The following is a 26,306-nucleotide window of genomic DNA, read 5'->3' as shown; positions in this document are numbered from 1 at the left end:
AGGAGCAGCCTAAGACGGTGAAAAGAGCCCATGGACAACCAACTAGCGATTCCCCCTCCCCTGAATGGTCAGAGGTTCAGGGTCTGGTTGCCACACTACCCAACCATGCATACTGTGGTCAGAGAGGGTTTATTAGGAAAATGTTGCCAGTTCCACTCCAGCCAATCCACTGGAATCTCTTGGGCACCCTGTTGACCCCTCTCTTCTAGTTCAGCTCTCCACCCTGACCATTTCCCTGCTCACATTTCAGGTGATCCCACTGTCTCCTGAAAGCTCCCAGTTCTTCTGGCAGCCTAGTTCACTCTGGCTCCCAGCTCTTAGTTTATTTCTCACTCTATCAACTGCCTAATTCTGCCCTTCTGTCTGCCTCTGCCAGGATCTGGTAGTCAATTTCAGCGGCCATAATTCATACAGCCTGGGGCAGGGCAGAGGCGCCTCGAGGAAAGGGGCCAAAGATGCAGACTACTACTTTCTATTACTTCTCTCCTCTTTCCTCCTCCTCCTTCCCTTTTTCCTTCTCCTCCTTCTTTCTCATTTATTCCCCCCTTTTCCCTCCTCTAATTACGCTTTCTCCTCTACCTCCTCTTCCCCTTTCTTCCTACTTTTCTTCCTCCTCTTTCTTCTCCTCTTATTTCTTGTTCTCCTCTTCCCCCCCCGCCTTCTACCTCCCATTATGCCTCTTATTTCTCTTTCTCCCTTCTATATTCCTTATCCCCTCCCCCCCGCCTTCTACCTACCATTATGCCTCTTATATCTCTTCCTTCTATATTCCTTATCCCCTCTTTCCCCTCCTCCTCCTGCTCCTGGTCATACACCTCCTCCACTTCTCTGGTTTCCTTTTCTATTGAGCAGCAGTTATACACGGTTCAAGAATTATCCTGTGAAATTGATGAATCAGTTACAGCATCAACAAAGGACACCCTGTGTGCTAAGCACGACCTGAAGTACTGAGGTAGATTCGAATGGTCAGATAGGACCCAATTTCTGTCCCTCAGGAGGCTCACAGTCTATCTTATCCTCATTTTATAGAGTAGGAAGCTGAGGTCCAGAGTGGTGAAGTGTTTGCCAAGGGTCAGCCCGTAGGCCAGAGGAACAATTTTGACTAGAAGCCAGGCCTCCTTACACCCAGACCCGTGCTCTTTTCACTAGATTTTTTTGCTTCCCGCCAAAGAGTAAAGACAACTCCATCACAGGCAAGATGTGATGACTGACATGCCTGGACAAATTATCTAACAGGGAGTCCGGGATCACCAGGGTGGAAGTAAGAGCTTCCTCCTGTTCTCTCTGGAATGACATCGCAGGAGATGTCCCCTACCCCTGTTCGGGAAGATCCCCATGGCTTCTGCTCACTCGCTTTACTCAGGCAGATGGCCTGCCCTGGACCAAGAGATATGAGGAGGACTCGTTAATTTAAGGATCACAGCTTGGGGTTAGGTTGTGGGAGACCTCGATTTTCATTCCAGCTCTGCCTCTGGCCTGCTTCATGACCTCGGCAAAGCCCTGGGCGTCCATTTTCTCCTCTGTAAAATGGGGATAAAGTTGTGAGGCCCTTGTGGGTCAGGAACCCAAGGTTCAGTGCTTGGTCCCCTTCTGTTCTCAATCTACACTCACTCCTTTGGTGACCTCATTCGCTCCCACGGCTTCAACTATCATCTCTACGCTGATGACACCCAGATCTACATCTCTGCCCCTGCTCTCTCCCCCTCCCTCCAGGCTCGCATCTCCTCCTGCCTTCAGGACATCTCCATCTGGATGTCCGCCCGCCACCTAAAGCTCAACATGTCGAAGACTGAGCTCCTTGTCTTCCCTCCCAAACCTTGTCCTCTCCCTGACTTTCCCATCTCTGTTGACGGCACTACCATCCTTCCCGTCTCACAAGCCCGCAACCTTGGTGTCATCCTCGACTCTGCTCTCTCATTCACCCCTCACATCCAAGCCGTCACCAAAACCTGCCGGTCTCAGCTCCGCAACATTGCCAAGATCCGCCCTTTCCTCTCCATCCAAACTGCTACCCTGCTCATTCAAGCTCTCATCCTATCCCGTCTGGACTACTGCACTAGCCTTCTCTCTGATCTCCCATCCTCATGTCTCTCTCCACTTCAATCCATACTTCATGCTGCTGTCCGGATTATCTTTGTCCAGAAACGCTCTGGACATATTATTCCCCTCCTCAAAAACCTCCAATGGCTACCGATCAATCTGCACATCAGGCAGAAACTCCTCACCCTGGGCTTCAAGGCTGTCCATCACCTCGCCCCCTCCTACCTCACCTCCCTTCTCTCCTTCTACTGCCCAGCCCGCACCCTCCGCTCCTCCACCACTAATCTCCTCACTGTACCTCGCTCTCGCCTGTCCCGCCATCGACCCCCGGCCCATGTAATCCCCCGGGCCTGGAATGCCCTCCCTCTGCCCATCCGCCAAGCTAGCTCTCTTCCTCCCTTCAAGGCCCTGCTGAGAGCTCACCTCCTCCAGGAGGCCTTCCCAGACTGAGCCCCTTCTTTCCCCTCCCCCTCGTCCCCCTCTCCATCCCCCCGTCCTACCTCCTTCCCTTCCCCACAGCACCTGTATATATGTATATATGGTTGTACATATTTATTACTCTATTTATTTATTTATTTATTTATTTTACTTGTACATTTCTATCCTACTTATTTTATTTTGTTGGTATGTTTGGTTCTGTTCTCTGTCTCCCCCTTTTAGACTGTGAGCCCACTGTTGGGTAGGGACTGTCTCTATGTGATGTCAATTTGTACTTCCCAAGCGCTTAGTACAGTGCTCTGCACATAGTAAGCGCTCAATAAATACGATTGATTGATTGATTGATTGATTGATTGATTGATAGCATAAGCATACATCTATCCAAGCACTTAGCAAACTGTAAGTGCTTAGTAAATGCCAAAACAACAATAATAATAACAGCAGCCTCTGAAATAAAAATAATAATGATAATTTATGTTCATTGTTTTCCTGACTAATGGATAAAATGCATGTGTGGGTCCCAGTTACAGGAGGGCACATGAGTCAGCTCCTATGAAGTCCACATTCCCTTTCGGGGAGAGGATGATGAAGAGGGAAGATCAGGGAGGAGAACAGGAACAGAGTCACTTTCCCGAGGATCAGGTCCCTAATGGCGCCCCTCAGAAGGTGAACCCAGAAGACCACACTCGGTCCCCTTTGAAGCTGGCATGCTGTTGCTGCAGGAGAGGAGGAGAGGGTCTTGAGTAGGTAGCACTGGCTAACCTCTTCAAATGCAGGCCTACTCCCTACAGCCGCCCCCCTCCTTCTGGCTCCTCGACAAGCAGACCCGCTCTCGGGGGCCCCGCCCCAGGCCATCCTAAGGTCAGCTCCCCTCCCTTTGTCCCCACAGCACTTCTGAGAGCAGATCCGATCCAGAACCCAGAGAGAACGCGCCTGTTCCAGCTGACCTTCCCACGCTTCAGACCCTTGGCGAATGTGACAGGCTCTCAGAGATCACAGAGAGGAAGTCCCCCACCTCCTCCAGCAACGGAGCAAGGAGTAACAATGGGGCAGAGCATTGCATTTAGTACTGGGAAAATTACCCAGGGAAGAATTAGACTCGGTTTCTGGAAGGCTCCCCATCTGAACATAACTGGGCAGAGGGCTGGCGACAGAAACATAAGGGCAATGACAAATAAGACAAGAGCAACAGGGGACGGTGGCCAGAGGTGGCCACAGCCACCGACCCCAGTTCTCCTTGCGGGGAGGTGGTCAAGACCAACGTGGCAGGAGCCAGGTTGGTTTTATCCGCTCTGTTCGCTACCAGCTCCATGGACCGGTGCCGGGAGTCAAGAGCAGTAATGAGCTTATACTGTTCTCCACGGTGGCAGCCAGTGGAGACTGGGGCCCGTGGAGAACGGGGCCGGGGAGACCTCGGAGGGCAGGGCCAGGGGATTCGCGCTCAGAGATGAAGTGGGGACTCCAGGGACGCAGCCTGGAGACAAAGGCTGAGTTCTTCCTTGGGGAGGGACAGTTACCTCTGGGGGAGAGGAGAGGGTCATCTGCCAGCCCCGGGCTGCCCATCCTAAAATAGGACCTTCTGGGTGGATACTGCTTTCTGTCTTCAGCCATTTGTTGCTGAATTGTACTTTCCAAGAGCTTAGTACAGTGCTCTCAAGACGGTAAGCACTCAATAAATATGATTAAATGAAGGAATGACTTTGTGACTGGACTCCAGCTGTTAATATCAGCACTGGTCCCACCCAGGAACCACCTTCGGGGATTCACAGCGACCAGTTCTTTCCCAAACCCTCTTCAGGAGGAAAACACACAATCTCAGTCCATCAGTGGCATTAAGTGTGTGCAGATCCCCTTATTAAACGCTGACAAAAAGAACATAAACAAACCAACAAAAATCCACAATAGAAGCAGGAGACAAGGAGTTTACAATATAGCCAGGAAACACTCCAAATAAATTACGGATAGAATGGGAAGGTATATTTATGGGAAAGTAAGGGCTTAAATAGAAGACCTCGTCCAATAGTAGTAGTAGTAGTAGTAGTAGTAGTAGTAGTAGTAGTAGTTATGAGCTCCTCCGGAGAAAAGTGAACGGTACTATTCCTTACCCAATCAATCAGCCAATCAGTGGTATTTACTGAGTGCTTATTGAGATGTGCCATATTATTGAAATACTACAATAGAATAAACAAACACGTCCCCTCTCCTCATGAATATTGCAGTCTAATAAGGAGGGAAGGTATTGGAAAAATGAGAGGTAGTGTGTCGTAGTGGAAACAGCACAGTCCTGGAAGTCCCAGGATCCAGGTTCTAATCCCTGCTCTGCCATTTGTCTACTGTGTAACTTTGTGTCACTTATTTTCTCTCTGCCTCACTTTCCTTAGCTGTGCAATGGGGATTCCATACCTGTTCTACCTCCAATTTAGACTGTGAGCTTAGTGTGGAACAGGGACTGCATTTGACTTGATGGCCTTGTAGTTACCCTAGTGCTTAGTACAGTGTTTGGCACCCAGTAAGCAATCAACAAATACAAAAACAACAATAATAACAATAATATCAAAAGTAATAATATGCCACTAGAATGGTCAGATTAAATAATCGAATGCACAGTTGAATGAAGATGAATGCCACAAGTGCTGAAGATGGGTTTAAATAAGGTCATCTGTGCTAGAGTTGGCTCAATTTAAGATTGATGGAGATTAACTGGGAGAGATTAAATTGATATGAACAGAAGTGCTACGGGTTATTGGAATTGAATAAGTGCTGAGGTGGTAGGATGGCGAGACCTAAGTAAAAAAAAAAATAAGTGGGGAAGACCTTTTGGAGGAAGAGGAATTTCAGAAAAGGTTTTAAGACCAGAGAATGGTGGTCTGGTAGGTATGAAATGTGAGAGAGCTCAAGACAGGAGAAAAGGTGTGGAGCCAGGGGAAGGAGAAAAAAAACAAATTGCATCTGTGGTACTCCATCTGTTTTGACACCGACCTACAGAGCAAACCTCAGAACGTCTCTATCTCGTGGAGGGAAAGGGCAACATTCCCCTCTGAATGGTGGAGGGCAGAAAGGTTAGGGTAGCAGAGAGACCTGGCCAGGGTAGGGATCTCCAGGAGGGCGGGTGCGGAGGCACACTGAGTGCTGGAGAACGGACAGGTCCTGCTTGTTGGACAGCAGATGAAGCATTAGTCGAACGTAGAGGCGCCGAGTATCTGTGGTCGACCGTTTGCGACTTCAGCAGATTTTCCTGTGGTATTTTATTGCAGATAAGCCCTCACTTCCTGGAGGAAAACCCAGCCCGGTACACCAGGGCCCTGAAGGCCTGTTTGACCTGCTCGTTCCGCAGGGTGTAGATGAAGGGGTTCAACATGGGGGCAACGGAAGTGTTGAGCACCGCCACCCCCTTGGTTAGTTCCACCCTGTCCTTTGCTGACGGTTTGATATACATGAAGATGCAACTGCCATATGTGATGGAGACCACGACCATGTGGGAGAAGCAGGTGGAAAAGGCTTTTCTCCTCTGCTGAGCGGAGGGCAGCCTCAGGATGGTGCGGACAATGGCCGTGTAGGACGCGGTCATTAGTGCTAGGGTGACCAGAAGCGTCGCCAAGGACAAGAGGAAAGCCAACAGCTCCAGGTAACTTGTGTCTGTGCACGAGAGCCCCATCAGTGAGGAAGAATCACAGGCGAAGTGGTCGAGGATGTTGGAGTCGCAGAAGTCTAGCCGGGCGCCCATCACAACCGCTGGGAACACGATCAGATAACTGGAGAGAAAAGAGCAGAGGACCAGAAAGGTGCAGACGCCCCGGCTCATGACGGTCGTGTAGTGTAGGGGCCGGCAGATGGCGACGTAGCGGTCGTAAGACATGGCGGCCAGGAGAAAGAACTCCGCCCCCCCCAGGAAGATAGTGAAGAAGAGCTGGGTGAAGCAGTTGGAAAAGGAAATGGTTCTGTCTCCGGTGACAGTGGAGACCAGGAATCGGGGAATGCAGGCAGACGTGAAGGCCATCTCCAGCAAGGAGAAACTGGACAGGAAGAAGTACATGGGGGTGCGGAGGTGGGAGTCTAGCAGCGTTAGAATGACGATGGTCAGATTCCCGATGATGCTTAATGCATAAGTGAGGAATAGGACGAGGAAGAGCAGGGCCTGTAGGTGGGGGTCATCTGTGAGCCCCATGAGAATGAACTCTGTCACCCCTGTGCCGTTTCCCATGGTTGATTGGTGGCATCAGCCGAACCTGCAGGAGCAATGGGAGAGATGGGGGAGCTGAGGGCAGATGCAGGAATAGTTTAAGACGGAGAGAAGAGCCCATGGACCTACCAACGGGCGATTCCCCCTCCCCTGGACTGTCAGAGGTTCAGGGTCCGGCTGCTGCACACCCAAACTCTATATACTTTGGTCAGAAGGGGCATGGGAAAATTCCCCCGATTCTGCTCCAGGATACCCACCGGCCCTTCCTAGTGCTGGTTCTTAGCCCATGGTACGGGTGAGCCCTCCCCCCGCCAAAGCTCATGTTTCCTCTGGGAGCGAGGATCTCTCTGGCTCCCACCTCTTTGTTTATTCCACACTCTTTCGACTGTCTGCTTCTTCTCTTCTATCTGCTACTGCCTGGTTGAGGCAATCATATCAAGTAGCACTGAGCCATGTAGCTTAGAGGTGCCTCTAGGAAACGGGTCCAGAGATGTGGTCCACTACCAGCCATTACCTCCCTCCAGCCTCCCCGTTCTCTGCCTCCTCCTTCTTCTCCAAATCTCCATCTCCAGTCCATGTCTCTCTCCTTCTCTACAGCCTTGTATTTCCTCCTGCCTTCAAGACATCTCTTCCTGGATGTCCCACCATCACCTCAAACCTGACATGTCTAAAACAGAACTCCTTATCTTCCCACCAAAATCCTGTCCTTTCTCCGACTTTCCCATCACTATAGACAGCACCACCATCCTTCCTGTCTCATAAGCCTGTAACCTTGGCATTACCCTTGACTTCTCTCTTTCATTCAATTCACACATTCAATTCATTACTAAATTCTTTCTGTTCGACCTTCACAACATCGCTAAAATCCACCCTTTTCCCTCCATCCAAACTGCTGCCACATTAGTCCAAACATTTATCCTATCCTTCCTTGATTAATGCATCAGCCTCCATACTGACCTCCCTGCTTCTTCTTCCCACTCTGGGCCATACTTCAGTTTGCCACCCGAATCATTTTTCTACAAAAACGTCCAGTCCGTGTTTCTTCACTTCTCAGGAACCATCAGTAGTTGCCCATCCAACTCCACATCAAACAGAATCTCCTTACCATCGGCTTTTAAGAACTCAATCATCTTGCCCTCTCCTATCGCTCCTTAATACTCTCCTTCTACAACCCAGCCCTCACCCTTCGCTCCTCTAATGCTGTCCTCACTGTACCTTCTCACCATGAATCTCTTGCCCACATCTTCTTTCTGGCCTAGAAAGCCCTCTCTCTTCATATCTTTCAGGCTATTTTTCTCCCCACTTTTGAAGCCTTACTGAAGGCACATCTCCTCTAAGAGGCCCTCCTTTCCCCTTCTTCCACTCCATTTTGTATCCCAGTCCCACAGCGCTTATGTACATATCTGTAATTTTATTTATATTGTCTATTTCCTCCTCTAGACTGTAAGCTCGGTGTGTGGGCAGGGAATGTGTCTTAGTTTGTTATAGCGTACTTTCCCAAGTGCTTAGTATGGTGATCTACACACAGTAAGTGCTTAATAAATACTATCGACTGACTGACTGATCCTCCTCTCATTACGACTTTTCCTCTTTTACCTCCTCTTCCCATTTTTTCCTCCTTCTCCAGCTCTTCTTCTTCTTTCTTCTCCTTTTACGTCTCGTTCTTCTTGTCCCCTCATCTTCTTTCTCTTCCTCCCTTCTTCTGTATTCCTTATTCCCCCTTCCTCTTCTCCTTCCTCCTCCTGCTCATGGTCATACACCTTCTTATCCACTTGTCTGGTATTCCTTCCTATTGGGAGGTGGTTATACCCGATCCATGAATAATCCTGTGTAATTGATTAATCAATTAGAGCATTAACAAAGCGAGCCCTATGTGCTAAGCACCATTCGGAGTTCAGAGTTAGATTCAGCATGGTCAGATCAGACCCAATTTCTATTCCTCAGGGGGCTCACAGACTATCTTATCCCCATTTACAGAGGAGGAAGCTGAGGCTCAGAGTGGTGAAGTGTTTGGCCAGCGTTAGCCAATAAACCAGAGGGAGAGTTGGGACTTGAAACCAGGCAGAACTCCCAATTCCGTGCTCTTTTCACTAGGTTGTTCTGCATCCTTCCAAAGACTGAAGACAGTCCATCACTGGCAAGAATTGATGGTGACCTGCCTGGGCAACTCCACTGACAGGAGACCCGGAGTTTCCACGGTGGAGGTTAGCTCTTCTTCCTATTCTGTGTGGAATGACATCTTCCCAGGAGACACCCCTCACCCTGTTCAGGGAGATGCCAGTGGCTCACGTTCACCTGCTTTACCCAGGCCACTGGCCTCCTGTTCTGACCTGAAAGGCATGAAGGAGGCTGGATAGCTTAGGGGTTGGAACATAGGACTGGCTTCTCATTCTAGATATGCCCCTTGCCTGCTGTGTGACCTTAGAGAAATCCCTTCGCCTCTCTGGTCTTATGTTTTCTACTATGTACAATGGGGATGAGGTTTGAGTCCAGTGTGGGACAGGGACTATATATGAAATGATAGCCATTAATGTACCCAAGTGCTCAGTATGTGCCATAACAACAGCCACACCAAATGCAACCAGAGCAGCTACAATGATCATAGCGTTAATAATGAACAATATTGATAATTCATTTCCAGTGTCATCCCGAATATTAAGAAAAATACCTGTGAGGGTTCCAGAGCAAGCAAAGTCCCACGAGTCAGCACACACGAGCTCCACATACGTTTCAGAGATGAAGAAAATAAAAACAGAAGGAGCAGAGAAGAGAGCAGGGACAGACTCACTTTCCCGCGATCAGGTCCCTGATGGCGACCCTCAGAAGGTGAACTCAGAAGGCCGCGCTCGGTCCTCCTTGAAGCCGGTGTGCTGATGCTACACCAGAAGAGGGGAGGGTCGAGACCAGGGAGCATTTTCCAACCCCGCCAAATCCAGGCCTTCTTCCCCCGACTCGGCTCCCTGTGGCTCCTCGTCAGGCAGACCCTCTCAGAGGGGGCCAGCCCCAGGCCAGCTTTAGGTCAGCTCCCCACCCTTTGTCCCCACAGCTCTTCCGAGACCAGATCCAATCCAGAACCCTGCGTGACAGGGGCCACCCCAAGTTCCCTCCCCATGCTCCGGACCCTCAGGGAGTGGGAAGGACTCTTAGAGATCACAGAGAGGAGGTCCCCTCCCTCCTCCAGCACCGGAGCAAGGAGTAACAATCGCTCTTGGCACTGCACTAAACGCTGGGAAAATTACGCAGAGCAGAATTAAACACGGTCCCTGGAAACTTCCCTATCTAAGCATAATTGAGCAGAAGGCTGGTGAGGGAAACATAAAGGCAATGACGAATAAGACAAGAGCAGCAGGGGAAAGTGGCCAGAGGAGAAGTTTCAGTTCCTCGTGGCCCGGATTCCAACAGCCACAGCCACAGACCCATTTCTCTGCACAGGGAGACGGGTGACTCTGAAGGCTGGCGTGACAGGAGCCACCCAGGTTTTTATCTGCTCTGTTTGTGATCACCTCCCGGGAACGGGACCAGGACTCACAGCCGGGCCTTGGGGAGCAGCGCTCAGGAGCACTAAGGAGTCTGCATCATTATTCTCGGTGGTGGCCAGTTGAGACTAGTGCCCGTGGAGAACGGGACCGGGGGGACCTCGGAGGGCAGAATCGGTGGCTCAGCACTCAGAGATGAAGCCGAGACTGCAGGGACCCAGCCTGGAAACCTTGGCTGAGGTCTTCTCCAGGAAGGGACAGCGACTCCATCTTTAGCCTTGGGGAGGGGAGAGGCTCATCCGTCACCCCGGGGCTGCCCCACCCTACATTAGCACCTTCTGGTTGGGCCCCACTTTCTGACTCCATCAACACTGGCCCTCCCCAGCCACCAGTTCTTTCCCAAGGCCTTCCAGGAGGAAATCACATAATACGAATCCATCAGCAGCATATACGGTGTCCAAACCTCTGTGCTAAACACTGAGAAAGTATAAACAAACAAAAAAATAGATGTAGAAGGCAGGATGTCTCGCCTCAAGGAGTTTACAATCTAACAGGGAATGAGGCACAAAATGAATTAACGGATAAAATAGTAAGATATATTTATGGGAAAGTAAGGGCTTAAATGGACGATCACATACTATAATCGTATTAATCATGAGGGCCTCCTGGGAACAGTGAGCTGTACTATTCCTTACACAATCAGCCGGTTAGCGATATTTACAGAGTGGTTATTGAGAGGTGCCAAATTACTCAGAGAGTACAATAGAGTAAATAGACATGTACCCTGTCCACAAGGATATTTCAATCTAACGAGGAAGGAAGGTATGAGAAGAAAAAGCAATGTTGCCTAGTGAAAGAGCACAGGCCTGGAAGTCACAGGAACCAGGTTCTAATCTCTACTCGACTACTTGTGTGCTGTGTAACCTTGGGCAAGTCACTTAACTTCTCTCTGCCTCACTTTCCTTAGCTATTCCAAGGGGATTTGAAGCCTGTTCTACCTCCAATTTAGACTGTGATCTTAGTGTAAAATAGGAACTGAATCTAACTTGCTGGTCTTGTACCTATTCCGGTACCTAATACAGTGTCTGGTACCCAATAAGCGATTAGCAAATGCAACAACAATAAGGATAATAACGAATGCAATAATAATTTACCACTAGAGTGGTCAGTTTAAATAAAGGTCTATTGAGAGATCACCTCCTCCAGAAGGCCTTCCCAGACTGAGTCCCCATCCTCTGCTCCTCCTCCCCTCCCTATCGTCCCCACCCCTCCCGCTGCACTACCTCTACCTCTCCCCGCAGCACTTGTGTATATTTATACATGCTTATTACTCTAATTATTTCATTAATGATGTGTGTATATAATTCAGTCTGATGATATTGACACCTGTCTACTTGTTTTGATTTGCTGTCTGTCTCCCCCTTCTAGACTGTGAGCCCATTGTTGGGTAGGGACTGTTTCTACATGTTGCCTGAATTGTATTTTCCAAGTGCTGAGTATGGTGCTCTGCACACAGTAAGTGCTCAATAAATACGATTGATTGAATGAATGAATGAATGAATAATTGAATGTACATTTGAATAAAGATGAATAAGTGCTGAAGATAAGTTTAATAAAGTCATATGTGCTAGTGTTGGCTCATCTTAAAATACTGGGAGAGTGACTAAGACTAAATTGATATGATCAAAAGTGGTATGGATAGCTAGGTTTGAATAAATGCTGAGGTGGTAATTAGGAAGATGAGACCTAGGTAAAAGAAAAAAAATGGGGAAGAACTCCTGGAAGAAGAGGGATTTCAGAAGTATGGCAAGTATGAAATGGGAGGGAATTCAAAACATGAGAAAGGGCATGGAGCCTGAGAGAGTTGAAAATGAGGCAAGGCTATTAGTTTGGAAGTCGTGAAGAGTGAAAACTAGGGTGTAGTGGGAGAAGAGAATGTATAAGCAAAAGAGCGAGAATGCTGAGAGATAGCCTTGAAACTCATGGTCAGGAGTTTCTGCTTGATGTAGACAGGAATGGGCAACCCTTGGAAGGATTTGAGCAGTGGGGAGACCTGGAACTCTCTTCTCTCCCATGTCAGACAAACCACAGTTCTCCCCACGTTGACCACAGCTTTCTCCAATTAATTTGTCACCCTCCAGGCCATATCATTCCTTCAGCCAATTCTAGCACATATGGATTTATTTACTTCCTCCTTAGTACTAATGTATTTATGTTGGATTAAATATATTTGTTCGATTAGCATCCTCCCTTTCACACAAGCCCATAACATTGGTGTTATCCTCGACACATCTCCTTCATTCAGTTCACAGTGCAGTGTACTGTACTAACCACTTGGAAACTTCAGTGGACGTGCTAGATCCGATTAATTTCTTCCCTGATCTCTTATTCCACCAACTGTCACTTTAATATTCCCAAATCAGCTAAGTATATGTTTAAACATACTCACATCGTCATTCTCTATCACCTCTTCCTACTTGTAATCAATTGTAGTATCTGTCTTTTGTCCAGGGTTACAAACGTCTTGAGGGCAGGGATTGTGTCTACCAATTCTGTTGTCCTCTCCCAAGAGCTCAGTAAAGTGTTCTGCATCCAGTTGGTGCTCAGTCAAACTATTGATTGATTGACTGGTCGAGACATGTTCCTTGACAACAAGGAGCTCCCAGCTGACCGAGGAAGAGAGAATGGAAAGCTAATGGAGGAGCTGTAGGCAGGTCAGCCTGGTGGAATGGTTGGAATGAAAGGAACTGTAGAGATAAGTTGGATAATTTTGCTGGGTAGAACTCTAGGAAAGGTATTTTGTCCCCATTTTACGGTTTACAAGTGTGTTTGGAGTTATGCGCCTTGCTACTCTAGTTTTTCTAGCCAGTGTTTGATCAAGATATTAAAACAACAGGATTGAAGTGATTCAAATAAAAGCTTACAATGCTTGATGTTTTATTGGAGAACCTTTGGTATCACCTATCCTCCTCGATCTGCACCCTTTAAGCATGTAATTGTCACACACCCTCAGCATCACAGCACTAATATACATATCAGTAATTTATTTTTTATATTAATGTTATTGTATTAGAGAAGCAGCGTGGTTTAGTGGAAAGAGCACGTGCTTGGGAGTCAGAGGACATGGGTTCTAATTCAGACTCCACCACTTGTCGCTGTGCGACCATGGGCAAGCCACTTAACTTCACTGTGCCTCAGTTTCCTCGGCCGTAAAATGGGTATTAAGACTGTGAGCCCCATGTGGGACAACCTGATTACCTTGTATCTGTCCAAGCGATTAGAACACAGCGCTTAGAACAGTGCCTGGCACATAGTAAGCTCTTAACAAATACCATCATTGCTATTAATGACTGTCTCCCCCATCTAAACTGTAAGTTCCTTGTAAACTGGAAACGTGTCTACCAAGTCATTGTGCTGTACTCTCCCAAGCGCTTAGCTCAATAAGCACACAATAAGTGCTCAATAAATACCATCGGTTGATTGACTGGAATACTGTGGCTCCCTGTGTGGCTTGACTTCTCCATCTCACCTTGCCTCATCTCACTTCCCAGAGGAAAACCCAACCCGGTGCTCCAGATCCCTGAAAGCCTTCTGTTTTGCAGGAGGTAGATGAAGGGTTCAGCATAGGGGCCACGGAGGTATTGAACACCCCTACCCCCTTGGTCAGGTCCACCCTGTACTGGATGGAAAATTTGATGTACATAAAGATGCAGCTGATGTATATGACGGAGACCATGACCACTATGGGAGGAGAAGATGGAAAAAGCCTTTCTTCTCTTCTGGGCAGAGGGCAGTCTTAGGATGGAGTAGGCTTACAGTAGGGGAGACCGTTAAGACCCCTACGAAAGGAGATGGACTTCTCTATGTACTATAGAAGCAAGAGTGGGGGTTTTATTCTCATTGGTTCCTAGTAGGCACATGGGTACCAATTGTGAGACTAATGAAAGTATCCCCAGGTGTAAGTCGGGAGACACTACTGAATGATAGATGTTTTGGTGACTCTGGCTGTGAACGCGTAATACCCGGATTGGAGTCACGTCCAGAGGGATGGGGCACAGGCACAGCCATTCCAAACCATTAATCCCTAGTCCAGGTAATCAAGAGGAGAGTGGCGAGGTGGAGCAATGGGAATCTCCCTTCTCCCTTCTGTTAGGTCCAGAGGTGGTGAAGTATTCTGCTGTGTCTCTCTGGGCTTAGTGCTCCCTACACCCCCCCCACGAAACTCAACATCCTTGTAGTACCTCTACTCTTGTATCGAGATGCCACTGCACAAGAGGATGTCAGGTCTAACAATTATTTAATCAACTGGCCAATCAGACATTCAATGGCATTTATTGAGCACTGAATGCTCAAATATTTCGTGGCATTTATTGAGAGCCTAGAGAGTGCAAAACAATCCATCAGTCAATCAGATGGTATTTATTGAGCATCTACTGAGAGCAAAGCAATCCATCAATCAATTTATTTGAATTAATTGAGGGCATACCGAGTGATAAGAAATCCCTTAATCAGTTGGAATCCAGTAACTGCCTAAAGACTGAGTTCTAGCCACTATGCTAAGTGCTTGGGAGGGCACAACTAAAGAAAGACACAGAGTTCCTGCTATCCAGGCATTTCCTATCGAATAGGGGAGACAGAGAGAGATGATTTCCAAAGAATGGGAGTCAGAGTAAGAAGAAGGATCAGGAAGGAAGCAGAACAAATAGGACAGATTGGAATGCTGTTTTTTTAATGGTTTTTGCCAGACACTGAGGTAAACTCTGGAGTACATGCAAATGAATTAACTTGGACACAGTCCCTGTCCCACTTGGGGCTCACAGTCTTAATCTGCATTTTACAGTTGAGTTAACTGAGACACGGAGATGTGAAGTGACACGCCTAAAATCACACAGCATACAAGTGGCAGAGCCGGGATTAGAACCTAGGTCCTTCTGACTCTCAAGCCCCTGCCCTATCGACTAGACTACACTGGTTCTCTAATGACTGCTGAAATGTCTGCCCAAATTAGACTATATCACTATAATTAAATCTAATGTTTGCACATGCATACGTGCTGAGATGAGAGGAAGTGGGAGTGAGATGGGGAGATCAAAAGGGTAGAAGTGAGTGGGGAAGAGGAAAGTGGAGTGAAAAGGTGGAGCAATAGGAGCCATAATAATAATAATGATGATGATGATGGCATTTATTAAGCGCCTACTATGCGCAAAGCACTGTTCTAAGCGCTGGGGAGGTTACAAGGTTATCAGGGTGTCCCAAGGGGGGCTCACAGTCTTCATCTCCACTTTACAGATGAGGTAACTGAGGCCCAGAGAAGTTAAGTGACTTGCCGAAGGTCACATAGCTGACAATTGGCGGAGCCGGGTTTTGAACCCATGACTTCTGACTCCAAAGCCCGGGCTCTTTCCACTGAGCCATGCTGAGCCTTAGGTTCCCCCCCGCGCCGCCGACAGGTGACATCAAAGATCTAGGTGCAAGAACTCACTTAGCTAGGACATGGAAAGAGATTTGGAAAAAAACACCACACATATTGTACCTGTGGTACTCCATCAGCTTCGGCACCGATGTGCAGGGCAAACCTTGTCACATCTCTAACATTTGGAGGGAGAAGGCAAGATTCCCCTCTGAATGGACTAGGACAGAAGGGGTGGAGCTGCAGGTGGAACCTGGCCAGAGGAGGGATTTACAGAAGGGCTGGTGTGGGGGTGCACAGAGGACTGGAAAACGACCAGGTCTTGTTTGTCGGGTAGCAGATGAAGCATTAGGCTAATGTACAGGCACAGAATCTCTGCGGTCGACCTTCCTTGACTCCTGCAGATTTTCCTGAGGTATTTTATTGCAGATGAGCCCTCTCTTCCTGGAGGAAAACCCAATCCCGTGCACCAGATCCCTGATGGCCTGCTTGACCTGCTTGTTCCGCAGGGTGTAGATGAAGGGGTTTAGAATGGGGACCACAGAAGTATTGATCACCACCACCACCTTGGTCAGTTCCACCCTGTCCTTAGCAGACGGTTTGATGTACATGAAGATGCAACTACTATATGTGATGGAGACCACGACCATATGGGAGGAGCAGGTGGAAAAGGCCTTTCTTCTCTGCTGGGCAGAGGGCAGCCTCAGGATTGCACGGACGATGGCTGTGTAGGACGCAGTCATTAGCACCAAGGTAACAAGGAGCGTCCCCAAGGATAAGAGGAAAGCCATCAGCTCCAGGAAGCGGGTATCTGTGCATAAGAGCCCCAAAAGTGGGGAAGAATCACAGATGAAGTGGTTGATTATGTTGGAGTCACAGAAGTTTAGCCGGGCGACCATCACAACCGGTGGGAACACGATCAGATAACTGGAGAGAAAAGAGCAGAGGACCAGCAGGCAGCATACGCTCCGGCTCATGATGGTCGTGTAGTGAAGGGGCCGGCAGATGGCAACATAGCGATCGTAGGACATGGCGGCCAGGAGGAAGAATTCGGTCACCCCCAGGAAGAGGAAGAAGAACAGCTGAGTGAAGCAGTTGGAAAAGGAAATGGTTCTGTCTCCGGTGACGATGGTGACAAGGAAACTGGGAATGCAGGCAGACGTGAAGCCTATCTCCAGCAAGGATAAACTGCGCAGGAAGAAATACATGGGGGTGTGGAGGCGGGAGTCCAGCAGGGTTAGAGTGACAATGGTCAGGTTACCGATGATGCCTACTGCGTAGGTAAAAAAGAGGACAAGAAAGAGCAGAGCCTGCATGTGGGGGTCATCTGTGAGCCCCAAGAGGATGAACTCTGTCACCCCGGTGCCGTTTCCCATGGTTGATTGGTGGAGTCAGGCAAATCTGCAGAAGCAATGGGAGAGATGGGGGAGCTGAGGGCAGGTACAGGAACAGCCTAAGACGGGGAGAAGAGCCCATGGGCCAACGAACTAGCGATTCCCCCTCCCCTGGATGGTCTGAGGTTCAGGGTCCGGTTGCCACATGACCCAACCATGCTTACTGTGGTCAGAGGGGGTTTGGTAGAAAAATGTTGACAGTTTCACTCCAGCCGTTCCACTCGAGTCTAGTGGGCACCCGTTTGACCCCTCTCTTCTAGTTAAGCTCTCCACCCTGTCTCTTCCCCTGTCCACAGTATAGGCGATCCCACTGTCCCCTGAAAGATCCCCGTTCTTCTGGCAGCCTAGTTCTCTTTGGCTCCCACCTCTCAGTTTATTTCTCAATCTTTCTACTGCCTGCTTCTATTCTTCTGTCTGCTTCTACCAGGATCTGGTAGTCACTTTCAGCGGCCATGATTCATACAGCCTGGGGCGGGGCAAGGGGGCCTCTAGGAAATGGGGCCAAAGGTGTGGACTACTACCTTCCATTACCTCCCTCCTCCTTCCTCCTTCTCCTTTTCCTTCTCCTCCTTCTTTCTCATTTACCTCCTCTTCCTCTTTTTCCTCCTCTCATTACGCTTTCTCCTCTACCTCCTTCTCCTTTTTCTTCCTCCTTCTCTTCCTCCTTTCTCTTCTCCTCTTCTCGTTCTCCTCTTCCCGCTCACTTTCTTCCTCCCATTATGACTCTTCTTTCTCTTCCTCCGTTCTTCCATATTCCTTGTCTCTTCTTCCCCCTCCTCCTCCTGCTCCTGGCCATACACCTCCTCCACTTCTCTGGTTTTCCTTTCCTATTGAGCAGCAGTTATACACGGTTCAAGAATTTTCCTGTGCAATTGATGAATCAGTTACAGAATCAACAAAGCACGCCCTATGTGCTAAGCACCACCTGAAGTACTGAGGTAGATTCGAATGGTCAGATCGGACCCAATTTCTGTCCCTCATGGGGCTCCTAGTCTATCTTATCCTCATTGTATAGAGGAGGAAGCTGAGGTTCAGAGCGATGAAATGTTTGCCCAGGGTCAGCCCGTAGGCCAGAGGAAGAATTTTGACTAGAAGCCAGGCCTCCTGACTCCCAGACCCGTACTCTTTTCATTAGGTTGTTCTGCCTCCTGCAGAAGAGTAAAGACAACCCCTTCACAGGCAAGATGTGATGACTGACCCCACTGGAAAAATTCTCTAACAAGGAGCCTGGGATCTCTAGGTTGGGGGTAAGACCTTCCTCCTGTTCTCTGTGGAATGACATCATCGCAGGAGACGCCCCTACCCCTGAACGGGGAGATGCCCATGGCTTCTGCTCACTGGCTTTACTCAGGCTGATGGCCTGCCCTGGACCAGGAGATATGAACAGGACTCGTTAATTTAAGGATCACAGCTTGGGGCAAGGTTCTGGGAAACCTGGGTTTTCATTCCAACTCTGTCCCTGGCCTGCTGCATGACGTCGGAGAAGCCCTTTCACTACTCTGGGCCTCCACTTTCTCCTCTGTAAAATTGGGATAAAGTGGTGAAGCCCGTGTGAGTCAGGAACTGTGCCTGATAGCATAACCATGCATCTATCCAAGCACTCAGCAAACAGTAAGTGCTTATTAAATACCATAACAACAACAATAACAACAGCCACAGAAATAAAAACAATAATGATGATAAAAATAATAATGATAATTCATGTTCATTGTCATCCCGACTAATGGATAAAATGCATGTGTGTGTCCCAGTGACAGGAGGGCACAAGAGTCAGCTCCCACGAAGTCCACACACCCTTTCAGGGAGAGGATGATGAAGGGGAAGAGCAGGGAAGAGCAGGGAGGAGAATAGGGACAGACTCACTTTCCTGAGGATCAGGTCCTTGATGGCACCCCTCAGAAGGTGAACCCAGAAGACAGCACTCGATACCCTTCGAAGCCAACGTGCTGTTCCTGCACCAGAAGAAGAAGGGTCTTGACCAGGGAGCACTCTTTAACCTATCCAAGTCTGGGCATCCTCCCTATAGCCGGTCCCCTCCTCCTGGCTCCTCAACAAGCAGACCCTTTCCCGGGGGACCCGCCCCAGGCCATCCTAAGGTAAACCCCCCTTCCTTTGTCACCACCGCACTTCCAAGAGAAGATCCGATCCGGGACCTAGAGAGAAAGCGCCCAGCCCAGCTGACCTTCCCACGCTTCAGACCCTCGGGGAACAGGAAAGGCTCTCAGAGATCACAGACAGGAGGTCCTCTCCCTCCTCCAGCAACGGAGCAAGGAGTACCAATGGGGCAAAGCATTGCACTTAGCACTGGGAAAATTACCCAGGGGAGAATTAGACATGGTCCCTGGAAGGCTTCCCATCTAAGCATAATTGGGCAGAGGGCTGGCGACGGAAGCATAAGGGCAATGACAAATAAGGCAAGAGCAACAGGGGGACGGTGGCCAGAGGAGAAGTTTCAGTCTCTTTATGGCCCGGATTCCAGCAGCCACAGCCAGGGACCCCAGTTCTCCGTGTGGGGAGGCGGTGACTCTCAAGACCAACGTGGCAGGAGCCAGGCTGGTTTTATCCGCTCTGTTCACGACGAGCTCCATGGATCGGTGCCAGGCGTCAAGAGCAGTAATGAGCTTACACCGTTCCCCTCGGTGACAGCCAGTGGAGACCGGGGCCCGTAGAGAATGGGGCCGTGGGGACCTCGGAGGGCAGGGCGGGGGGCTCAGCGCCCAGAGATGAAGCGGGGACTGCAGAGACGCAGGTAACCTGGATGAGTTCTTCCTTAGGGAAGGAGAGATACGCCGGTTTTGGCCTGGGGGAGGGGAGAGGCTCATCTGCCAGTCCCATGCTGCCCACCCTAAAATAGAACCTTCTGGCTGGGCCCTGCTTTCTGGCTTCAGCCATTTGTTGCTGAACTGTACTTTCCAAGCGCTTAGTACAGTGCTCTCAACATAGTAAGCGCTCAATAAATATGATTAAATGAACGAATGACTTTGTGCCTGGAATCTAGGTGTTAATATCAGCACTGGTCCCACCCAGGAACCGCCCTCGGGGATTCACAGCCACCAGTTTTTTTCCCAACCGTTCCAAGGAGGAAAACACATAATCCCAATCCATCTGTAGCATTACCTGTGTGCAGAGCTCCTTGCTAAACGCTGACTAAATAAAAACAAACAAACCAGAACAACCAGAATAGAAGTAGGAGACAAGGAGTTTACAATCTAGCCAGGAAACAGACCCAAAATGAATTATGGATAAAATGGGTAGGTATACTTATGGGAAAGTAAGGGCTTAAATAGGAGATCCCATACAGTAGGAGTAGTAGTAGTAATAGTGGTAGTAGTAGTAGTAGTAGTAGTAGTAGTAGTAGTAGTAGTAGGAGGAGTAGTAGTAGTAGTAGTAGTAATAGTAGTAGTAGTAGTTGTGAGCTCCTCCAGACAAAAGTGAAGTGTACTATTCCTTACCCAATCAATCAACCTTTCAGTGGTATTTACTGAGTGCTTACTGAGAAGTGCCAAATTATTGAGATACTGCAATAGAATCGACAAACATGCCCCTTCTCCTCAAGAATATTGCAGTCTAATGGGGAAGAAAAGTTTGAGAAAAATGAGAAATAGCACTGGCTGTAAATCCCAGGACCCAGATTCTAATCCCTGCTCTGCTGTGTAACCTTGTGTCACTTAACTTTTCTCTGCCTCACTTTCCTTAGCTTTGCCATGGGGATTCAAAATCTGTTCTACCTCCAATTTAGACTGTGAGCTTAGTGTAGAACAGGGACCGCATCTGACTTGATGTATTGGTACTTACCCTAGTGCTTAGTGCAGAGTTTGTCACCCAGTAAGCAATCAACAAATACAACAACAATAAGGATAATAACAATAATAATAGTAATAATAATAATTTACCACTAGAATGGTCTGATTAAAAAATTGATTACACAGTGGAATAAATGCACAAGTGATGAAGATGGCGTTAAATAAGGTCATCTGTGCTAGAGTTGAGTCAATTTAAGATGAAGGGAGATTAACTGGGAGAGATTAAATTGATATGAACAGAAGTGATATGGGTTGCTGGAATTGAATAAGTGCTGAGGTGGTAGCTAGCAGGGTGAGACCTAAGTTAAAAAAAATAAATGGGGAAGAACTCCTGGACGAAGAGGAATTTCAGAAGGGCTTTTAAGACAGAGAATGGTTGTCTGGCACGTATGAAATATGAGGGAGCTCATGGCCGGAGAAAGGGTGTGGAGCCAGGGGAAGGAGAAAAAAAACCACACACATCATATTACATCTGTGGTACTCCATCGGTTTTGGCACCGACCCCTGCAGAGTAAACCTCGGAACGTCTCTATCTCGTGGAAGGAAAGGGCAACATTCCCCTCTGAATGGTGGAAGGCAGAATTGCTAGGGTAGCAGGGAGACCTGGCCAGGATAGGGATCTCAAGGAGGTCAGATGTGGGGGCACAGAGAGGGCTGGAGAACAGCCAGGTCCTGTTTGTCAGGCAGCAAATGAAGCATTAGGCTAATGTACAGGCACAGAGTTTCTGTGGTCGACCTTTTGCAACTCCTGCAGATTTCCCTGTGGTATTTTATCTCAGGTGAGCCCTCACTTTCTGGAGGAAAACCCAACCCGTTGCACCAGGGCCCTGAAGGCCTGCTTGACCTGCTCGTTCCGCAGGGTGTAGATGAAGGGGTTCAGCATGGGGGCAGCAGAAGTGGTGAGCACCGACACCCCCTTGTTCAGTTCCACTCTGTCCTTGGCGGATGGTTTGATGTATATGAAGATGCAACTGCCGTATGTAATGGAGACCACGACCATGTGGGAGAAGCAGGTGGAAAAGGCCTTTCTCCGCTGCTGAGCGGAGGGCAGTCTCAAGATGGTGCGGAGGATGGCCGTGTAGGACGCGGTCATTAGTGCCAGGGTGACCAGGAGCGTCCCTAAGGACAAGAGGAAAGCCATCAGCTCCAGGAAGCGGGTGTCTGTGCACGAGAGTCCCATCAGTGGGGAAGAATCACAGAGGAAGTGGTTGAGAATGTTGGAGTCGCAGAAGTCCAGGCGGGCGACCATCACAACCGGTGGGAACACGATCAGATAACTGGAGAGAAAAGAGCTGAGGACCAGAATAGCGCAGACGCCCCTGCTCATGACGGTCGTGTAGTGCAGGGGCCTGCAGATGGCGACGTAGCGGTCGTAGGACATGACTGTCAGGAGGAAGAACTCTGTCACCCCCAGGAATATGATGAAGAACAGCTGAGTGAAACAACTGGAAAAGGAAATGGTTCTGTCTCCGGTGACGATGGTGACCAGGAACCGGGGAATGCAGGCGGACGTGAAGGCGATCTCCAGCAAGGAGAAACTGCTTAGGAAGAAGTACATGGGGGTGCGCAGGCGGGAGTCCCCCAGGGTTAGAGTGACGATGGTCAGGTTCCCGGTGATGCTCACTGCGTAGGTGAGAAAGAGGACGAGGAAGATCAGAGCCTGCAGGTGGCGGTCATCTGTGAGTCCCACGAGGATGAACTCTGTCACCCCCGTGCCGTTTCCCATGGTTGGTTGGTTCAGTCAGTCAAATCTGCAGAAGCAATGGGAGAGATAGGGGAGCTGAAGGCAGGTGCAGGAACAGCCTAAGACGGGGAGAAGAGACCATGGACCAACCAATGAGAGATTCCCCCTCCCCTGGATGGTCAGAGGTTCAGGGTCCGGTTGCCACACGACCCAACCACGCAAAATGTCGTCAGAGGGGTGTCGGTAGGAAAATGTTGCCAGTCCCACACCAGCCGATCCACCCGAGTCTAGTGGGCACCCGTCTGACACCTCTCTTCTAGTTCAGCTCTTCACCCTGGCCCTTTCCCTGCTCACAGTCCAGGCGATCCCACTGTCCCCTGAAAGCTCCCCGTTCTTCTAGCAGCCTAGTTCTCTCTGGCTCCCATCTCTCAGTTTATTTCTCACTCTTTCGACGGCCTGCTTCAGCCCTTCTGTCCTGCTTCTACCAGGATCTGGTAGTCACATTCAGCGGCCATGATTTATACAGCCTGGAGCGGGGCAGGTGGGCCTCTAGGAAACGGGGCCAAAGATGCACACCACTACCTTCCCTCACCTCCCTCCTCCTCCCTCCTCCTCCTCCTCCTTCTCTTTTTCTTTCTCTTCCCTCTTTTTCATTTACCTCCTCCTCCTCTTCTTTCTCTTTTTCCTCCTCTTATTACACTTTCTCCTCTACCTCCTCTTCCCTTTACTTCCTTCTTCTCTTCCTCCTCTTTCTTCTCATCTTACATCTCGTTCTCAACTTCCCCCTCGCCTTCTTCCTCCCATTATGCCTCTTCTTCCTTTTTCTCCCTTCTTCTATATTCGTTATCCCCTCTTCGCCCTCCTCCTGCTCCTGGTTACACACCTCCTCCACTTCTATGGTTTCCTTTCCTATCGAGCAGCAGTTCTACACGGTTCAGGAATTACCCTGTGCAATTGATAAATTAGTTACAGCATCAATAAAGCACGCCCTATGTGCTACGCACAGCCTGAAGTACTGAGGTAGATTCGAATGGTCAGATCGGACCCAATTTCTGTCCCTCATGAGGCGTATAGTCTATTTTATCCTCATTTTATAGAGGAGAAAGCTGAGGTTCAGAGTGATGAGATGTTTGCCCAGGGTCAGCCCATAGGCCAGAGGAAGAATTTTGACTAGAAGCCAGGCCTCCTGACTCCCAGACCCGTACTCTTTTCATTAGGTTGTTCTGCCTTCTGCAGATGAGTAAAGACAACCACTTCACAGGCAAGATGTGATGACTGATCCCACTGGAAAAAATTCTCTAACAGGGAGCCTGGGATCTCTAGGGTGGGTAAGATCTTCCTCCTGTTCTCTGTGGAATGACATCGTCGCAGGAGACGCCCCCTACCCCTGAATGGGGAGATGCCCATGGCTTCTGCTCACTGGCTTTACTCAGGCTGATGGCCTGCCCTGGACCAGGAGATATGAACAGGACTCGTTAATTTAAGGATCACAGCTTGGGGCAAGGTTCTGGGAAACCTGGGTTTTCATTCCAACTCTGTCTCTGGCCTGCTGCATGACGTCGGAGAAGCCCTTTCACTACTCTGGGCCTCCACTTTCTCCTCTGTAAAATGGGGATAAAGTGGTGAAGCCCGTGTGAGTCAGGAACTGTGTCTGATAGCATAACCATGCATCTATCCAAGCACTCAGCAAACAGTAAGTGCTTATTAAATACCATAACAAAAACAATAACAACAGCCACAGAAATAAAAACAATAATGATGATAAAAATAATAATGATAATTCATATTCATTGTCATCCCGACTAATGGATAAAATGCATGTGTGTGTCCCAGTGACAGGAGGGCACAAGAGTCAGCTCCCATGAAGTTCACACACCCTTTCGGGGAGAGGATGATGAAGGGGAAGAGCAGGGAAGAGCAGGGAGGAGAATAGGGACAGACTCACTTTCCCGATGATCAGGTCCCTGATGGCACCCCTCAGAAGGTGAACCCAGAAGACAGCACTCGATACCCTTCGAAGCCAACGTGCTGTACCTGCACCAGAAGAAGAAGGGTCTTGATCAGGGAGCATTCTTTAACCTATTCAAATCTGGGCGTCTTCCCTATAGCCGGCCCCCTCCTCCTGGCTCCTCAACAAGCAGACCCTTTCCCGGGGGACCCGACCCAGGCCATCCTAAGGTCAGCCCCTTCCTTTGCCCCCACCGCACTTTCAAGAGAAGATCTGATCCGGAACCTAGAGAGAAAGTGCCCAGCCCAGCTGACCTTCCCACGCTTCAGACTCTCAGGGAACAAGAAAGGCTCTCAGAGATCACAGACAGGAGGTCCCCTCCCTCCTCCAGCAACAGAGCAAGGAGTACCAATGGGGCAAAGCATTGCACTTAGCACTGGAAACATTACCCAGGGGAGAATTAGACACGGTCCCTGAAAGGCTTCCCATCTAAGCATAATTGGGCAGAGGGCTGGCGACGGAAGCATAAGGGCAATGACAAATAAGGCAAGAGCAACAGGGGACGGTGGCCAGAGGAGAAGTTTCAGTCGCTTTATGGCCTGGATTCCAACAGCCACAGCCAGGGACCCCAATTCTCCGTGTGGGGAGGCGGGTGAGTCTCAAGACCAACGTGGCAGGAGCCAGGCTGGTTTTATCCGCTCTGTTCACGACGAGCTCCATGGATCGGTGCCAGGCGTCAAGAGCAGTAATGAGCTTACCCCGTTCCCCTCGGTGACAGCCAGTGGAGACCGACGCCCGTAGAGAATGGGGCCGGAGGGACCTTGGAGGGCAGGGCGGGGGGCTCAGCGCCCAGAGATGAAGCGGGGACTGCAGAGACGCAGGCAACCTGTCTGAGTTCTTCCTTAGGGAGGGAGAGTTACTCCGGTTTTGGCCTGGGGGAGGGGAGAGGCTCATCTTCCAGTCCCGTGCTGCCCACCCTAAAATAGAACCTTCTGGCTGGGCCCTGCTTTCTGGCTTCAGCCATTTGTTGCTGAACTGTACTTTCCAAGCGCTTAGTACAGTGCTCTCAACATAGTAAGCGCTCAATAAATATGATTAAATGAACGAATGACTTTGTGCCTGGAATCTAGGTGTTAATATCAGCACTGGTCCCACCCAGGAACCGCCCTCGGGGATTCACGGCCACCAATTCTTTCCCAAACCCATCCTAGGAGGTAAACGCACAATCCCAATCCGTCAATAGCATAAAATGTGTGCAGAGCCGTGCTAAATGCTGACAAAATGAACACAAACAAACAAAATCACAATAGAAGTAGGAGGCAAGGAGTTTTACCATGTTGCTAGGAAACAGACCCAGAATGAATTCCAAGCGCTTAGTACAGCGCTCTGCACGTAGTAAGCGCTCAATAAAAACGATTGATGATGATGATGATGAATTACGGATAAATAGGAAGGTATATTTATGGGAAAGTAAGTGCTTAAATAGAAGATCTCATAAGTAGTAGTAGTAGTAGTAGTAGTAGTAGTAGTAGTAGTAGTAGTAGTAGTAGTACTTATGAGCTCCTCCAGAGGTAAGTGAAGTGTACTATTCAGCCAATCAGCCAATCAGTGGTATTTACTGAGTGCTTACTGAGAGTGCCAAATTATGGAGATACTACAGTAGAATAAACAAGCACGTGCCCTCTCCTCAAGAATTTTGCAGTCTAATGAGGAAGAAAGGTATGAGAAAAAATAACATGTCCTAGTGGAAACAGCACAAGCCTGGAAATCCCAGAACCCAAATTCTAATCCCTGCTCTGCCAATAAACTTCTGTGTCACTTAACTTCTCTCTGCTTCGCTTTTTTTAGCTGTGCAATGGGGGTTCAATACCTGTTCCACCTCCAATTTAGAATGTGAGCTTAGTGTGGAACAGGAACTGCATCTGACTTGATG

General features: G+C 49.0%; 3 protein-coding genes across 3 annotated transcripts; all 3 read right to left on the bottom strand.

Moving 5' to 3' along the window:
• Positions 1 to 5,740: 5,740 nt before the first annotated feature.
• LOC119933609 (olfactory receptor 6C76-like) lies at positions 5,741 to 6,679 on the bottom strand. Its single transcript, XM_038753160.1, has one exon. It carries the CDS (start codon positions 6,677 to 6,679, stop codon positions 5,741 to 5,743), a length of 939 nt encoding a protein of 312 aa, XP_038609088.1.
• Positions 6,680 to 15,897: 9,218 nt separating this feature from the next.
• On the bottom strand, positions 15,898 to 16,920 carry LOC119932939 (olfactory receptor 6C75-like). The gene has a single exon (XM_038752063.1). It carries the CDS (start codon positions 16,918 to 16,920, stop codon positions 15,898 to 15,900), a length of 1,023 nt encoding a protein of 340 aa, XP_038607991.1.
• A 4,608-nt stretch (positions 16,921 to 21,528) lies between these two features.
• LOC119933622 (olfactory receptor 6C75-like) lies at positions 21,529 to 22,467 on the bottom strand. Its single transcript, XM_038753174.1, has one exon. The coding sequence runs from the start codon at positions 22,465 to 22,467 to the stop codon at positions 21,529 to 21,531; it is 939 nt and encodes a 312-aa protein (XP_038609102.1).
• Between the last annotated feature and the right edge of the window lie 3,839 nt (positions 22,468 to 26,306).

This window comes from Tachyglossus aculeatus, chromosome 10, assembly GCF_015852505.1.
Source record: "Tachyglossus aculeatus isolate mTacAcu1 chromosome 10, mTacAcu1.pri, whole genome shotgun sequence".
Lineage (NCBI taxonomy): Eukaryota > Metazoa > Chordata > Mammalia > Monotremata > Tachyglossidae > Tachyglossus > Tachyglossus aculeatus.
This window is presented reverse-complemented; position numbering and strand designations above follow the sequence as displayed.

What these genes read in the sequence shown, in the direction of transcription:
- LOC119933609 (XM_038753160.1), bottom strand. Translation starts at nt 6,679, where the DNA reads ATGGGAAACGGCACAGGGGTGACAGAGTTCATTCTCATGGGGCTCACA.
- LOC119932939 (XM_038752063.1), bottom strand. Translation starts at nt 16,920, where the DNA reads ATGGGAAACGGCACCGGGGTGACAGAGTTCATCCTCTTGGGGCTCACA.
- LOC119933622 (XM_038753174.1), bottom strand. Translation starts at nt 22,467, where the DNA reads ATGGGAAACGGCACGGGGGTGACAGAGTTCATCCTCGTGGGACTCACA.